Below are 15,066 nucleotides of genomic sequence, written 5' to 3' on the forward strand. Positions count from 1 at the left end.
TAAAGTTTCTACACTTTTAAAGGTTAGATATTCTACTAAATAAACTCTTTGAGGCCTCAAGGCACCCAACAGCATGAAATGAATATTTTGATTTCAAGTATTAAAATATGAACACAAAGATTTGTCCTTGGCATTTCCTATAAAAAGTCTCTGTCTTCATTCTAGCTTAATCATAGATAACAGCCATAAAATAATTACCAATTCTAATATATAGCCCTTAATATCACAAGGTCCTGGATGTAATTTACAAAGCTTTCTGACAGCATTTTCCTAGCGCATAATACTGCTGTAACAGAGACTGTATATAAATCTAGCCAATAAAACAACAGATGGCCTCTTCGGGGTATGGTTAAGGGCAATCTGGCCATTTGTGGGAAAGAAAAGCAAGGAGAGGTGAGTAAGCACTCTCTCTAGGTGATTATGTGCCATCAAGTTGGTGTCAACTCTTAGCAATCACATAAATAGATTTCCTCTAGGGAGATCAGTTCCCAACCTGGTCCTTCATGTCTTCCAACCTATTGTCGCTGTAACTGAATCAATCTATCCACCTTGCTGCTGGTCATCCTCTTCCTTTTTCTTTCCACTTTTTTCTAGGTATCTACTTCTTATTATGCCTGGAACCAAGGTCCATCCAGACTCATATCAGGAAAATACAGAGAGCATGGAATGAGGGTAAAAGGGGCCTTCAGGGTGAATAAGGGCTCAAATGTACGCAACTGGCATTGGCCTGTAAATACATAGGAGGAATTTTCTGAACTGTTCTGTCACAGTGTTAATTTCAAGCGTACATGTGTTATCAGTGCTGTCAACTTCATATACTTGCACATTTTATTCATTCAGACACGCTATTGTGGCATGGGAAGAAGCAAGTGGTTTCTGTTATGCATGCAGAAACATGCCTTTTAATGGGCTGTAATAGTAGATATATAAAAATATTTGAACTTTTTAAAAAAAAGTGTGCAAAGAGCAATCAGATCAAAATCAAGGAACACGTGGATGGTAATTTGCAGTTATAGCAGCTGGGTTCCCACAGAACACTAAAACTGGATAAATATGAATGCTATGTTCACATAATATGTTAAGAATTAACAGATGAACTATAATAAATTGTTTCATACAGTATACTGAACCACAAATTGCCCAATGGCATTTAAATATTTAATAGGTCGATAAATGTGTTTATTTCTACAGAAAATAGTTTGGGTAATGATAAACTGACAATAAATATATACTCCTAAGGAAAGGCAGCAGTAAGAAGCAATCAATAATTTCCTGCTATTGCTATGTATCAAAATAAATAAAAATCAAAAGAGCAAAGAGAATTCAAAGAACATGTTAACTCCTTTCCTTGAAGACCTTTGCGGATATCTCAACTTTAAAAAAAAGGGTGTGTGATTCAAATATTCTAGAAGCCCATCTGCAAGATCAACAGCTAATATAAATGCAACTACATATGTTAGAAACCAAATATTATCACAAGTTACATTAAGAGAAACTATAAACCTACAGAGCTGGCATACAATTTTCCAAATCAACTACACACTTAATCTCACATACATTTATAATGTATTCCCCTTGAAATTTTTACTTATGGACTAATGTACTGACTCTTAAAACTATCACAATCTTCTCAAGGCAAAGATAAACAGAGGTTTCAGGGAGTATTTTGCAGAAGGGGATGTAGAGGAAGTGATAGGGAGAACTGGTGCTTAATAACTGTTGGATTTCCTAGGGCAGCCATTTGGTGAGTGGGCAAGCTAAACCAGCACCCATTTTGCAAAGTATCAGCAACATATTAGTATAAAGAGCTTGGAAACTCTTGTGTTAAACCCCAATGTGGTTGATTTCATTTTGTCTTAGCATGTTGTACAAGTTTGATCACAGAGATTGTAAATGATAGTTTACAGACTAGTATAAAGCATAAATCCAACTGCTGTGACTTATTCTACAAATGGTGGTTAAAATAAGCAAGACTTGCCCGCAAGTAAATAATTGAAAATATGAGAAAAGTGATAAAAACAATGACGTATGCAAATATCCAGAATATTCAAAAAGTGCACTATAAATGCTGAATCTTATTGCTGATGTGTTTTCTGACATAAACAAATAATAAAGGGAGGATGTTGGCTGTCCTTTCAACCTCTTCTGAGAGCTTCAGAAGAGTTTTGACAATTCAGCTAAAGATCTATATCCTTTAATATTCAGTCACATAATGTCCAATAGAAAGCCACTAAATACAGCATGAATCAATGACACCCCTCCTGTGTTCCTTAGTAAATAGTATCAGATAAATATTGTCTATAATAATAGAAGTAAAACATAGCTTATAACTGTCAGCTTTAATAATCTCCGTGAATTTGACCAAATATTTTAACAATTCAAACAATTCAACTCAATGTCCATTACTTCATCTTGTAGTAAATTCCACAATAATAATTATAATTATCCAAACTGTTCTAAATGTTCTGAACTCAGTACAAAAGAGTCTATACTTATCCCAAGTATGAGACAAGGTGGGAAACAGTCTATTCCATATTGTCTTGAGTGTTATAATCTCCATAACCAGCTTGGTGTTTGTTCTTTTTTAAAATTCCTCCAAGCCTTTGAGTCAATAAAACATTCTTGCTGCCAATGGCTAAAGCTAATTGAAGGGAGGAGAGAGTGGAGGTGAAGAAAATTTCGTTAAGCACATGTTCAGATATTAAGAACTGCTTATGACTTAAAAGAAAACTACTACTTGCCTGGTAGATGAGTTCACTGATGTCTTTGCTATACTGTATGGAAGTCTGTGGTTACAATGTGATGTTCTGTTTTATTGTGCTTTCCTTTTGAGGCAAGCTGCTAATTGCAAGATGTTCACTGTAAAATTTATTTATTTATTATTCAAATTTAATTACCGCCCATCTCCCCCAAAAGAGGGACTCTGGGCGGTTTACAATAAAATTAATCTCCAATCATAAATGTTAAAATCTCATAAAACCAGACCCATTACAATTATTATAAAATGCAATAAATAAATATAAAATCCAAGAGGGTATAAAATTCCAAGCTGGTGGGAGGGCCTCTAGGGTGCGAGCCACCCCCAAGAATGGTTACCCACTTTCCCGCTCCAGGCGAGACGGCAGAACCAAGTCTTCAGGGCCTTCCGGAAGGTCAGGAGTGAAGGGGCCTGCCTCACCTCCAGGGGCAAGATGTTCCAAAGGGCGGGGGCCACTGCAGAGAAGGCCCGTTTCCTGGACCCCACCAGATGAAATTCTCTTAGGGACGGGGTCTGTACCATGCCCTCTCTGGATGATCAGGTGGGGTAGGCCAACGTAATGGGGATATTGCATTACAGGTCCTATTATGCTCCTGAGCTCTCAGGTTGCAAATGCCCATACTATTGCTTACTGAACTTTACAGGCAGAGAAATATGTTTTTTCTGTTCATGGTGATTGTTCAGGGACTGGAGCTGAAGTAAATCAATTACTATTACTTGATTGTCAGAGTTTACTTTTTTAATTATTAATGCAAGCAGACCAGGGTGCATATTACACCCTAGAAGCCTCCTAGAGGTTTATAAAATGTTTTGAATTCAAAATTCTTCATATTTGGGACTGGTGCTTCAGATGTGAAACAGGCTGTTCCAAACTCACTGGAGATGTTCCACATTTATGCATAAAATATCACCCAACACTATTTTCCCCTCCACAAAATCAATGTCCAAAGGCAGGCAGGCAGATGTGCAGAATGTAAAATATTGGGTATAATTAATCTGCAGTGTCTTTCTTGATTTTTCTGAAAATTTTAAATTTCTTTCCCATTATTGCTGTTATTATGCTGGTTGAGTAGATTTATAAATCACATTAGGCTATGTTTTAATCATGTTTTATTGGACAAGCAATACTGACCTGATTTATATACAACACTACACCAGAACCAAATAAATCATGGTTTATAGAACAAACCACTGTTAGCTGGGACACACAACATACTAAGAATCAAACCAACTACAGTGTGGCTATATGAACCCTACATTTAGGTTTGCATCCTCAAAACAATCCAAAGAAGTCAGCCACAGGGACAAAGTGATCTGATAATGAAAGTTGTATACAAGTTCCAATTATCATAAGCAAATGCACTCTTCATAGTTGCTTCATAGTACTGCTGGAGAACATTTCAAAACAAATAGTTCAGATGATCAGTCACCTGGCTAATACAAAAAAGCTTTCCTACTTTCATACCTTTTGCTATCAATTATTTTTTTCTGTAGCCTAAAGAGACTTATCTTACACTATAGATCTAACACTACAGAATTATGTGATTCTCCCAAAACCCTGTCCTGTAAAAAGGAAAGCGTTATTTATCACATATTTCTAGTTCATTTCCTCACATCCAAATTGGTATCCTAATTTGTTTTCTCTGTAGTAAGTTATATACGAAACACCGCTAGGTTCAATCATGGAAGTGGAAGGTACCACACAGGTCATCTAGTTCAACCCCCTGTTCAGTGCAGCTTCCACTAGCACAGAGAAGCGTCTGGTCTGGTTGATTGTATGTAGTAGATTCCTTCTGGAGAAACATAAAATCTAATTGATTTCTGAATACTTTTAGAGATTTTGCAATAGCTAGAGCTAGTTATCCTATCTAGTCCTTGGCTTCAGTATGGACAGCAAGACAGGAACAATTTAGCAATTTAGTAATCCCCCTGTGTCCTCTCTAACACTGAAATATAGGATGCTTCCTTGTTCAGCTGATCGCATTCCACCCAGTAAAGCTTTACTGAACTATATATGGCATCTACTCCTGGAAATGCTGTTTTACAACCCTTAGAGGCTTGATGTGATAAACATATCTAAATGCTCACATTATTACAATTCCAAATGACATCTCTAGTGTTGCAATTATATGAGATCAGTTTCAGCTTTTGCAGTCTAACAGCATGATCAAGACGTTTGGGCTGGTTTGCTCTACCATCATGGCTCATTCAGCTAGTCATGGTTAAATTAATAGATGGATCCAGTGAGTTATGAACATTTTGTTGCAAAAGCATATTGTTGAATGAACAGTTGGAACCAACTGTTGTTAAGGAGTCAGTGATATGAACATTCCTGCAAATGGTCCTTAGGCCTAGCATATTATCTTAACTATATCCAATGGAGAATATTTTTTCTCTTCTTGGGCAAGGCGATGAAGAGAGTGAAGGTAATCCAATTGCAAGCATTCTTAGAGGATACTGTTTATCTACATCTATTTCAGTGTGGACTTCTGTCTTGCTATGGACAGAATTACTTTGTCATCCTACTGGATTACCTTTATTGGAAGAGACACAGCAGTTTTTGATACAAGTTTTCATGTCCAGCTGTTCATTAGGGGGTGGGGCATAGTTACATAATGATTCCTTTCCTATCTGTGAGACAGGTCTCAAGGAACAGTATTTGGGAGGTTTATGGCTTGGCACCCAAGTAGCCTTAATTTATTTTTATTTATTTTATTAAATTTAAACAAATCAGGGCAGCTGACGATTAAATTAAATGCTCTGTGTTGCCTCAAAGTACCCTCTTGTTTCCAGGTCAGCTATTTAATATCTGTCTGAAGCTCCAGTATGCTGAAGACACCCAGCTCTATTTTTTTATAACATTCTAATCAGGACTGGCCAGTCTAAACTGATAGTTAACACTTAAATAATGTGAAGGCCTGCATTAGGTAAATAAGCTGAATTGTTCTTGTATTCAAGTAGTATGGAAATTGCTTGCTCTGAATAAGGTTGCATTCCCATTGGAAGAATGAGCTTGCAGTACAGGGACACCCCTAGATTTATCACTGTCGTTATAAGGTTACTACTGCCCACTATCATTTAGAATTTATGCAAACTGTGCCTATTCTTGGAAAGGATATCTTCACCACAGTGAAGGTCAAAAGCCGTATTACACAAATTCACATTTTTGATGCATTCTTAGTATAGGTTTTTGGATTCACAGTAATGGCCCAATCTCACAACTAGTACACATCAGTTCAGTTGATAGCATAAAAGCATATCCAAAAAGCATTCTGATTTATTAAAGCAAATATTCCTATTAATTAATAACAATCCTCCACAAAGTTGTAAACTCCAGCTCTCACACTCTAAAATGCATAACTACAGAATACAAGAGAGCAATCTAGTTCAGAGTGGCCACAACTCTTTTCTATACTGTACATAAAGAGCTGGTCCCTCTCAGGAACTAAGAGCAGTGAAATCTTTGTAGAATTATTTCCACAAATCATACTGGTAACTAAAACCTGAATGTTTAATAGATTTGAAAACTGAACATAAGAACAAATGTCCATAGTGCCCTAAAGGTATCTTTCAATTAGTGTACCATCCAAATCTCAGAAAGAAAAATTCAAAACAAAACTTCATATCCAATATGTGTTTTAGAACAAGAGGGAACAAGCTTATCATTAAAGTTCTCTAAGAAAAAATGGTATGCAACAAAAGCTCTGGACCACTCCAAGCAGCAGAAATGAAAAGAGCAATTTTAACTTTTTAAATATAAATTATTTAAGTCTACTTTTCTGTTCAGAGATAATGTTGAAGTGCATAATTTCCAAAGGGATATACGTATTAGTCTTTTCAGCAAAAACATTCATGTGACTCCTTAAAGTCCAACATATTATTAATAAATTGTCATAAGACTCTTTGTTGTTATCATCAAAGAATCAGAAGTCACTCCTAGGAAATAGCATACTTCATCTTGCTGTTTTCCCCATGGACCCAATCCAATTCATTGTTTCTTAAATGGTTAAGATAGTCCCTTAATCCATTTCAAAGCCTCAATTATTCGTTATTAAGTTAAAAGTATTGATGAACAGACAGGTTGGGTTCATATACATATTTATTACTATTTGATTAGATTTATACTGTCAATGTCAATTTAAAAAACAGCAAAAATATAAAACAACTATGGTATGAATCAGCAACAGTACAGGACTCCAACAAATGCTTAGACTGCATTAAAATATCCACAGTGGATTTAACAATAAAATATTTTAAACACATGAGACATGTAACAAAACAATTATTTATATACCACCCCTCTCCTAAGTCTCCAAGAGGTTTACAACACCAATATATAGCTAAGTGGTTTTGTTTAATAATGGCTTATTGAATAAACCACAATTTTCTGGGTCCACATAACTTACTAAATCAAAAACAAATGAATCACACTATGAGTTAAGCGCAAATTGGTGGTGGATAAAGCATCCATTCTTAAATCTGGATCTAAGTTAGTTGCCCATGGTTAGCAAAGTGTCAGCATTATATCAAGTCCAATAAAAATATAAACTTGTGTTTAAATGATTGATCTTAACATTACGCTCTAGTTAGAATGTCACTAAACTTTCACTTCTTAACTGTCTTAAAAGATCCTATAAATTAAGCCAATTACATCTCACATATTCCAATATATTATTCGGTTTCTATACTAACATTGTAAGGTTACTAATTCCATATTTATATTTATAAGGAATTAAACTTCTCTGAATTTATTCTCTGCAAATGAACTTGCTCTTTACTCACATAATAGAAAGGCTCATTAAGATTATTCTATGTGATGAAGTTTAATGGTGTCTTTAAAAACACTGCTTTAGTTTTGTATCCTTTTTTGTAAACAAAAGCAATTTCAAAAACCTCTCAGAATTCAGTAGACCATCTTCAAACAAATATAAGACTGCACTGGGTGGCAAGTCTTCTACAGACAGCTTGTTTTGAATTCAAAATTCATTATCCCTGTTTGTCTGTTACCATAAGCTCAGACAAAAGAATACGGGTCTGAACTATATTTTTAGAAAAAAGGAAAGAACATCATTCTAATACTTGCATAAAGTTCCCAGAAGCATATGTCTGGCCATTTCCATTCATTGAGGAAAACATGAAACTTAAGACATACTTGTTAAGGAGAATTATGGAAATTTTTACATTCCCAGGAATTAGAGTATCAGAACGGCTTAAAGTCAGCTGGCAAGCCAGAATCCAGTATATTCTCTGGGGCTGCAAGGAAGTGATTATGTTTTCCTTTTCATTCAGTGGATAATTCCTAAACTCTGAGGGAGAAACATTATATAGCACAAGAGGATGCTGCAAACAAGGACTAGTCTTGGGCAGAAAGCACACAAGCATTTTGGACTAAACCACTAGCCCACGCTTATTAATATTATCAAACATTCCTGTACACAGTTCCCTTCATCTTTGATTTTAAATGTATATTCATCAACCAAAAATGACTAGGGCAAATGAAAGCAATGGAACATGGTTTGGGTCAGAATTAAACTGGGGTGATAGGAACAGGTTCTATACAAGCTACAGTTACAAATATGGTAAAATACAACCTCTGCCAAACAGAAAGGAGCTTAAGAGTGAGGTTCTGTGATTTGTTCTTTCTGATTTCCCCACTGCAAGATAAAACAACTCTGAGGAAAGCTAACCTTTCTTGATTTTTTTAAAAGGTCCATGTTTCAGCTTCTCTGAGAGACAACTTCATCTACTAAGTTTACAATCCTCTTTTTAACAGAAGTATTCAGACCAAATCATGAATCATTCCACCACATGTTGTTTCTTTGTAATTTAGAACTGATGTAAGGTGAAATAGGGGATGAAGAGGAAAAACCTGTCATATTACCTATAAATTGCACAGCTCTACAAAATCCCATCAAGTCTTTTAGAAGATTTCCTTGGGATATAAGGTAAGAAAAAAGAGATGATGAATACAGAAAGTATTTACAATGTAAAAATTCAAGAATCCAGATTTCATTCAAGTTCTGAAAGAGAAGATTAGCGTGCAAAATAAACAGAGAAAGCCAGAATCTTTGCAAGCAGCTTCCCCCAAACTCCGAAAAATGTAATATCAAATATATTGAACTATATTTTAAATCGTGAGTGGTTAAAAAATCATATTTAATTTAATGTGGTATAATAAGATCCACCTATTTCCTACACAAGGCCTATAAATGTACAAAGCAATCCAGTCCTCTTTGAAGAATTCTTAATTGCTTTATAACTTTGGAGTGGGGACAGGATTTATGGGACCTGTTTGCTAGTCCTATGTATTTAGTTACAAACTGCTAAGCATTCACACTAAGACCCAAGAGAAGGATTAACATATAAACTGATCTCAAAAGAAGCTTGTATTGTCTATACCGTTCCTCTTAGAACAGGGAGATATTTCTGAAACTTGGTGGATAATTACCTTTTTCATGTAGCTTGAATGTTTCTCAAGATCAGGGCTGCTCTACCATTACACAGAATGAGACAGATCCTAGAGGTGGAGATATCCAAACTATATGTCACATCACCTGTCTTATACCTCCCCTAGCCCACGCACCCCCTGCCACTGTTCTGTCACAGCTATTCAACTGCCAACCTAGTCAATTTCTGAATATTAAGTGGGGATGGGAGTACTCATATATTTCACAACTGGCAGCAAAAAGCCTTGGATTAGTCCTACCCAATATCACCTGGCTACAGCAAATTATTCTTTGTTGTGAGCCAGTAAAGCCATTCTTATATCTGACCATATCAAGAGGCCTCATGATATTTTAGCACAGTATAGAATGCTTAAGAGAGCCAGTCTGGTATAGAGGCAAAGGCATCAGGCTGGAAACTGGGAGACTGTGAGCTCTAGTCCTGCCTTGGGCACAAAGCCAGCTGGGTGACCTTGGGCCAGTCACTTTCTCTCAGCCCTAGGAAGGAGGCAATGGCAAACCACTTCTGAAAAACCTTGCCAAGAAAACTGCAGCGACTTGTCTAGGCAGTTTCTGAGAACCGGACACGATTGAACGGATTTAAAAAAAAGAGTGCTTAAGGTATTATTTACATATCCTTTAAAAACTGTTCCAACCATTATGTGATGAAAGTTCATATTCTATGCACAATTACAGTCAATGACACTTTAAGACAATATATGATGCATATTCTTACCAAGTACAATGCACCCTCTATATTCATAAATACTGCATACCCAGGAAAATTAGTAGGAATACAGATATACTTTACATTAATAACGTAATTCAGCACAAAACCAGGATCTCCACAGCTCACTAATATATATAACACTGCAGTGAGCATTTTGTTCACATCCAATAATGCTAAATAAAAAGATTATATTTTAAACTGGTTTAATGAACATAGTAGTAAAAATGGCACTCTGATTTAGACAACAATTAATAAAATCAACCCTATATAAAAGGTTTGGAGTTAGTCAAATATAAAACAGACAATCCAAGGACCTTCAACCTCCAAAAATACATATGAATGGAAACCTTACCACAAACGAAAAAATTACTGCTAATTATTCACTGAAGTGTAGCAACCATATTTTGGCAAAAGTAGCTTGGAGGGAACTCAAATTTAAAGTATCTCAGGAAGATTCAGGTAGGGGAAGCACAATTCGGGGACTTAGAATAACTTCTGCTAACCTTGCCAGGCAAAAGATAGTTACAATGCCCTTTTCAGTGTCATTTTGCTGAAGAATACAGGGTAATCTGTCCCAGCACCTAAAGAACCTGAAGCAAAAGGCAGCAACTACAGCACAAGCGGTTACAGCGAGCAGAAGCAGTGTTAACACCCTAGAGTTACTATGGCTCTAAATTAAATCTGAATATGCAGGAGAAACTGTTAGTCTGAATGAAATGTTGTTTCCACCTTTTTCTTCAACACGTACAGTAAGTAAGATTACAAAACAGTAAGAACCATTTTAAAGAGCTTTAAAAACTTTTTGTGAGTGTTATCTCCAAAGATAAAGGGAAAAAAGGAAACTTTGGTGTCAGGATCTCCCACTACCTCTCATTACTGAGATCCATACAATGCAGTTCAAATCACATAAAGTAGCACAGCTACTTTCCACACATATTACTCAAGTATATTTGTATTTAACATGCATACATACATACATATAGAGAGAGTGTGCGTGTGTGGGTGTACATGCACACATACACTTTCCACTGAAGTTCATTGCTTTAATGTACAAAGGTGCTTGCATGTTACTTGGACAATCACATTATAAAAATGACTTTTAATATACAAAACTGCAATTCTCTTTTACTAGAGAGACTTGCACTAAAAAATCTTCAAACCTTAAAAGTACCACCGACCCTCCCACTTAAAACCAAAGACAACATATTTCCATCTCTATTATTTACAGTTCTTTTACATGCTTTTCTACTTGATTTCTCTTATTGTTTGCCTACAAAGAACTTGAAAATGTACACAGGCAAAGTGTTCTTTCCAAATCAGAACCAGGCCAAGATAGACCCATCCTTTTCATATCCATTTACAAACAGTCAAGACACATTAACATAACTCCTGTGATGAATGCCTGGAAAACAGAGACAATCATCATATTAAAGCCATCACACTTCTTGACTTTTTTGAAATGACAGATCTTTCTTGTTATGCCTCAATCTAGATAGTAGCAAAAAATTTAAAAAATGCAAATACTGAGACTCCATGCTGGTACATTTGCAATTATCTTGCAAAAAAGTTTCATATTTTACAAGCCAAGAACATCTACTATCAAATCTTGGACACCGATTTTTCTTCTCTCTTCCTCTTTCAGGTTCTCACATTCACACACACCCCCCCCAGCACAAAATGGCGACGTGGACAATTGGGGGAGGAGAAGAAATAAAAGAGTGAAAACATCCTCCAAAGGAAAAGAAGGATGGGGAGGAGGGAGGGCACAAGAGGACATAAAAAAAACATGAAGACAAAAGTGGATGGACAAAAAGATCTTTACAGGAAGAAAAGAAAATAGGAAAAAGAATGGTAGTTGAGAAGCAAAGGAGGGGGTGTTGCTACGAACAAAAGATGGGCATGAAAAATAGGTCTGAAGGAGTAATAACAAATCCCTGGAAAAAGGTACAAAAGCGAGATCTTCCAAGTACACTCTGCCTATCTTGAACCATCAGGTAAACCAAGTGCGTTAAAAATTTTAAAAATGACACCCAAAATTTCGAAGAACAGAATCAGGTTAAAACTGGGGAGAGGGCGGGAGTTTACATAATTTGGCAACCTCCGGACACACGTCAGACTATAATACCCATAATCCAGAGTTTCGCTGGTGAGGAGGATGGGGACTCTAATCCAGCCTGTCTGCGATCACACGGTTGGAAAAGCTGGGATGAATAACCGCTCCTAGATTGACTGGGTTTGCCCGGGAAGACAGAGATTATAAAGATGGGAGAAAAGGAAAGGTTCTCTCTCCGCATTTTCTCCTCGTCTACAGGCACTCCCTCCTTCCTGAAACTCCACACATCAAATTACATTGTTTAAAAAATGGGGGAAAGCTTCCATTCTCCTCCGGGTCCCTAACAAGAGCAGGCAGCCCAATCCCGAAAAAGCTCCCAGGCCGCGAAGAGCAAAGGATCATCTTTTTACCTTTTCTTCTCGCAGGAGCCACCCGTCGTCGTGCAAGGCTCCATGGCGACGGCGGAGGCCAGCTTGGCTGGCCGAAACAGGCTCTCACAGGACGGCGGGCTTCAGCGGCCTGCAAATGCGAAGGAAGGAAGGAAGAAGCCAACGAGGGCGGGAGGCGGGGAAATACCCTCCAAGCGGCCCAGAGTCGTTTCGCGAGTGGCGGCCGCCCGGCTGTGAAGTGGAGCTGGCTGGAGGGGGCGGCAGAGGGGAAAAGAGGAGGCCCGGCAGGAGGAGCCGAAACCGGCCGGCCTCGGCCTCGCCTTCTCGTCACGAGCGCGGTCTGCCCCAATGAGAAGCCTCCTGGCGGCCCGGCCCCCCTCACAACCCCTCTTGGCTGAGGCGACCGTGGGAAGGTGTGCCGCGTCTTCTCGCTTCACGTGTTGGGGCGGTACGCGGGAGCGAAGGAAGCGTCGGTCTCCCTTGGCGCTGGTTTTCGCGTTTGCCTGCTTTCCTGATAAGAGTGCCATTTGGAAGTGTCGGCACTCAGTTCGTCTACTCCTGCCCGAAGAGCGTACTGTATTTTGAGCATGCCCGGCAGGCATACTTCACACTCGCCGACTAGCCCACCCACAGGAAGGCCTACTCTTACCTTGGGTGAAACATGGAATGCTGCTGCTCATCTGAATTGTTTTTATTCCACCCTTAAAATGCAGTCTACCTTGCATATAGTAAAAAAGCAAGGTAACAGCAGTGTTACAGGCAAAATTTAAAAAAACTGTTAAACACAAATTGATATAAAATTGAAATATATTTCTAAAAGGCTGTGTTTGCCCTAGAAATTTTACTGATTTACTCAACCCAATAAATTGACCATAAATTAATAACAAAGGCTGGGTTCATATGACAAACAAGACTAAAATGCAGCTTATTTATTGCATGCTGCCTCAGCTGTGAAGTGACTCTAGCTGGATTACAGGATATGATTAAAACAATGTAAAAAAATAAGGTTAACAAAAAGACATCTAGCAGTAAACTACAAGGTGCAGATTGGGGAAGGGCAATCAAACAAACATATTCCCAACTAACCATCATCATGTAACTGATTGTTCTGCACTACACCAAGGTTGGTTGAAATGTTCCCCAGCAAATGGTACAAGCTTTTGTCACACTTCCAATCACTGAAAAATAGGCCCACTTGTTCTACATTAAAAAGTGAGCAAGGGGTTACACTGCAGAACAGTGGTGACTTTCCTTCCAAAAAATATGCTGAAGATTGTAGCCCACATGCATTTATTTGGGGCAAGTCTCACCAAACTTAGTAGATCATAACTTCAGGTATGAATAAACATGGTGATACATTCCAGAAAAATATGGTATACAGTAATTGGCTAAATTCCAAAAACAATACATCTTTATTTATTTATTTATCTAATTTATCCCCGCCCATCTCCTCCCATCGGAGGCCTCTGGGCAGTTTACAACAATCGATTAAAACCATCACAATAATACAAAAAGTAAAATACAGTAAAAAATAATATAAATATAAATAAAAAAATAAAGAATAAAAAATAAAAAATCCAAGTGGTGAAGCATCTAAAACAGTCCAAGTGTGGGAGGAGTGGTCTATAACAACCATCCCCATGTAGCTCTATTCCCCTCTCCACCCCAAGCGAGGCAGCAGAACCAGGTCTTCAGACTCCACCGAAAGGCCAGGAGCGATGGGGCCAATCTCACCTCCGGGGGCAGCATGTTCCACAGGGCGGGAGCTACTGCGGAGAAGGCCCGTTTCCTGGATCCCACCAGATGAAATTCTTTTACAGACGGGGTCCATAGCATGCCCTCTCTGCACGATCAGGTGGGACGAGTTGATGTAATGGGGAAGAGGCGGTCCCTCAGGTAGCCTGGCCCCATGCCATGTAGGGCTTTAAAGGTGATAACCGACATCTTGAATTGGACCCAGAAGCAAACTGGTACCCAATGCAGCTTGTGCAGCAGCGGTGTTACATGTGCCCTTCTGGGGGCACCAAAAACAGCTCGTGCGGCTGCATTCTGGACCAGCTGAAACTTCCGGATACTTTTCAAGGGTAGCCCCATGTAGAGTGCATTGCAATAGTCTATCTGAGAGATAACAAGGGCATGAGTGACTGTTCGAAGGGCCTCCTGGTCCAGGAAGGGGCGTAACTGGTGCACAGCACGTAGCTGCACAAAGGCTCTCCTGGCCACGGCTGCCACCTGCTCTTCGAGCAGGAGCCGTGAGTCCAGGAGGACCCCCAAGTTACGCACCGGGTCTGTCTGGGGCAGTGCAACCCCATCCAGAACTAGAGATGGCAAATTCCTGGGAGCCGAGGGGCCATTAACCCACAGCCACTCCATTTTACCAGGGTTCAGCTGAAGCCTGTTGTTCCCCAACCAGGCCCCCACAGCCCCCAGACACTCAGAGAGGGTGGTCACGGCATCACTTACTTCACCCAGGATGGAGATATACAATTGAGTATCATCAGCATACTGATGATAACTCATCCCATGGTGACGGATGATCTCACCCAGCGGTTTCATGTAGATGTTAAAAAGGAGAGGGGAGAGTACTGATCCCTGTGGCACCCCACAAAGAAGGGGCCGTGGGGCCGATCTCTTCTCCCCTATCAACACCGACTGGGATCGGCCCTGGAGGAAGGAGGTGAACCAGCATAAGA

The 15,066-nt window shown here is 38.8% G+C and overlaps 1 protein-coding gene across 1 annotated transcript in view; it reads right to left on the bottom strand.

The window, feature by feature from the left end:
- HIF1A (hypoxia inducible factor 1 subunit alpha) overlaps positions 1 to 12,622 on the bottom strand; it is a 51,412-nt gene extending 38,790 nt beyond the window's left edge. Inside the window, exon 1 of the mRNA XM_063290443.1 lies at positions 12,395 to 12,622. Within this exon, the coding sequence (XP_063146513.1) occupies positions 12,395 to 12,438 (44 nt within the window). The 5' untranslated portion in view covers positions 12,439 to 12,622. The remainder of the gene's footprint in view (positions 1 to 12,394) is intronic.
- Between the last annotated feature and the right edge of the window lie 2,444 nt (positions 12,623 to 15,066).

This window comes from Candoia aspera, chromosome 1 (assembly GCF_035149785.1).
Source record: "Candoia aspera isolate rCanAsp1 chromosome 1, rCanAsp1.hap2, whole genome shotgun sequence".
In the NCBI taxonomy this organism is placed as follows: Eukaryota; Metazoa; Chordata; class Lepidosauria; order Squamata; family Boidae; genus Candoia; species Candoia aspera.